This window comes from Vanessa atalanta, chromosome 20 (assembly GCF_905147765.1).
Source record: "Vanessa atalanta chromosome 20, ilVanAtal1.2, whole genome shotgun sequence".
NCBI lineage: Eukaryota > Metazoa > Arthropoda > Insecta > Lepidoptera > Nymphalidae > Vanessa > Vanessa atalanta.
Window position 1 is genome coordinate 8,877,634 of NC_061890.1, and position 3,108 is coordinate 8,880,741.

At 38.7% G+C, this 3,108-nt stretch overlaps 1 protein-coding gene across 1 annotated transcript; it reads left to right on the top strand.

Annotated features, from left to right (window-relative positions):
* Positions 1-1,683: 1,683 nt before the first annotated feature.
* Positions 1,684-2,409, top strand: LOC125072128. Its single transcript, XM_047682640.1, has one exon. The coding sequence runs from the start codon at positions 1,684-1,686 to the stop codon at positions 2,407-2,409; it is 726 nt and encodes a 241-aa protein (XP_047538596.1).
* Positions 2,410-3,108: the final 699 nt, after the last annotated feature.

Consider the following 3,108-nt stretch of genomic DNA (forward strand, 5'->3'; position numbering starts at 1 on the left):
TAATAGTGAAGGCAGGTAATGTTCTAAAAATAGTTGAAGTTTAGTTTAATCTATAATGCTAGCATTCTTGCCACCATTCCACGCGGTCAAGATTTAAACAGGACTTATTTTTAATTCATATTTGTATATATTGAAGTACTTAATGTTATCAATTCTTATTTTGATAAATCAATATGCGGTTCTAATTGTTCTGGTCTCTTATGACTTCTTGATCTATTTCGGTTATTGCATCCAGTAACTTGTTATTGGCGCGTAATTACGTAAGTGGACTGTCTATTAACTCGCTGTTATAATTCGATGGGATCGGAATTCGGAAATTTCTTGATAGGAAAAGTTGGCAAAGTAGTTGTCCCAATATTTGGTTTTGGCCTTTTTATCTTTATTAGTATTATAAATGCGAACGTAACTCTGTCTGCCTGTTTATCTGTTTCGTTTTTGCGATTAAACCACTGAATCGAATTTTGTATTAAGCAAGCTTTATAATTGTACGCTTCCACTAGGTTGTTGTCACATTTATTTCATAAATCTTAATACCTTTAGCCAATTTTTGTCCTGATTATGACGACGATATCTGCACGTAGACGATCGGTTATGTTCTTATTTTGAAGAGCTCCAGCGAGCACATCGTAGATGTGCAGAAAATTAAAGAAGATTCTTGATTGCAGTTTACTGAATTGTTAAGATTTAACAAATATTTAATTTTAGAGAGCAGAATAGTTACTGGCAGGGTAGAGAGCGGCGCTTTGGCTGTATACAAAAAAAACAAATGTAAAACGTACGAACAGACGTCGTCAGCTTACAATGAAAAACAAAAAGTGTCATAGGCTTTGAAATTCCTAAAAATCGGTTGAATAAACGCGAAGATTCGCGGGCGACCCACTAGTGTTGATTTAAGAACTTAACTATAAAATAACTTAACAAAGCAATGCATTTCATTTGTTCAACATTTTGCTCCAAATCATTTACAGAACAAGTCAGTAATCGTTTCCTTTAGTTGAGGATGTGTACAAATCAGGCGTCGGTCGGTTGGTCACGATAATAAAGATACTACTCAAGGTCAAGGTTTTTGTTACGACTGGCTTTTTCCTTATCATTATTTATAGGCTTTGACTATAAAACAAAAGTTAGATGAAACGCTCGAAACATTAAAGTGAAGCAAGAAAGGCGAATACAAAATGGAAAGCGATTACGTTAATAATTAATAATTAATTAAAGATATACTTTTAAGGTATTCATTATACGTTTTTTCAACGAGCTTCGTTTATATAATATCTGGATGTAAGGTCGCGATTCCCAAGGTCTTGGGTTCGAAATCCTGATAAATGGATTGTAGAACGAATGGGGTCGGCCTGATAAAAGGTTGTAGGGTTTTTCTGTCGAAAAACTCTCAGAGACAGTCTTCTGGAAGTCAGAAGTGTGTACACTCAAAGTACGTAGGTCCTCCGCCTGTATTTTTTCCGGTTGTGTGAGATTTGATGTTCCATTGGATTATGAGAGTTTACCAATAGACTCCCATAAGATTAACTGCTGGAGCTGAAATCGGTCAAGACGACATGATCATATACTTGAACCTATTTAAATATTTATATTATAATATATCGGCATAGAGTGGGGATTATCCAAAGCTTAGAAGACTTTGATTACGCTGATGACATATGCCTGCTGAGTCATACCCACGCCGATATGCAAGCTAAGCTAAACGATCTAAGTCAGGAAGCGGCAAAATCAGGGCTTAAAATCAACATCCGGAAGACCAAGGAGATGAGAACTGGTTTGAAGAATCGCTCACCGTTGCTGATTGGCACAGAGGCAGTGGAATGCGTCCACAAATTTACATACCTCGGGAGCGTCGTGTCAGAGACTGGAGGAAGTGAAGAGGACATCGCTTCACGGATAGCCAAAGCCCGAACTACCTTCGCGCAGCTGAGACCTGTTTGGCAATCACGGAAACTGACCCGAAGGATTAAACTTAAGATATTCGGGTCCAACGTGAAATCCGTGTTGCTTTACGGGTGCGAAACGTGGAAGGTTACAAAGAACATCTCACGCCAAATCCAAGTTTTCGTCAACCGCTGTCTTCGTCGCATTTTCGGTATTTACTGGCCCGAGACCATCTCAAACTTAGAGCTGTTGGAGAAATGCCATGAGAGCCCGATCGACAGTCAGATCAAGCGTCGTAAGTGGAGATGGATTGGACACACGCTCCGAAGGGACCCCGACTATATTCCCAAACAAGCTTTGGACTGGAATCCCCAAGGGAAAAGAAAGCGTGGCCGTCCCCGTCAAACCTGGCGACGCTCCGTTTTGGCAGAGGCGGCGAGCATCGGAATGACGTGGAGCGAGGTGAAGGCTGAAGCCCAAGACCGATCGCTATGGAGGACATCTGTGGACGCCCTCTGCCCCATCTAGGGGACATAGGACATTCATCATCATCATCATTTAAATATTTAGTAGTTAAACCAATTAAAAATGTCTCTACATTTACTAATTTATTATTATTATTCAATGATTTCATTCAATTGACATTGGAACATTGGAACAGTAATCTAGGTAAACATGTTTAACAGCCTGGGAAAAGACACATCCGAATACTAACTGTAATCGAATTAACGCAATTTGCCTCGAGACGAATATCGTGTTACGGTATGAGTAAGATTTCAACACTTGTCTTTGGGTGACCTCTGTTTTAGTTGTTTTGGTTCTGTACAAAATTTTCTTAAATTAATATTTATTTAGCTTTAGGGCTTTGTGCAAATACGTCTGGGTAGGTATCCATTAATTATATAATCTACCAACAAGCAACGATGCGTAGTATTGTTGTGTTATGGTTTAAAGAGTGAGTAAGACAGTGCAACTACAGGCACAAGGGACTTCACATCTCAAATTTCAAGACTTGTGAGGAAAATCGTTAAAACAAATTACGGCGTCATTGTTTATGGGCTGTGGTTATTATCTGGTGTACCATTTGCCAGTCTACCTACTGATGTTAGATGAAAAAAAACTAAAAGCTGCTTAAGCCTACGTAACTATCAAGTATTGAAGATATCTAACGTGTATAATGAACCAACGAAAACTCCCGATGGAATTGGTAAAAAAAATTCTTAAATT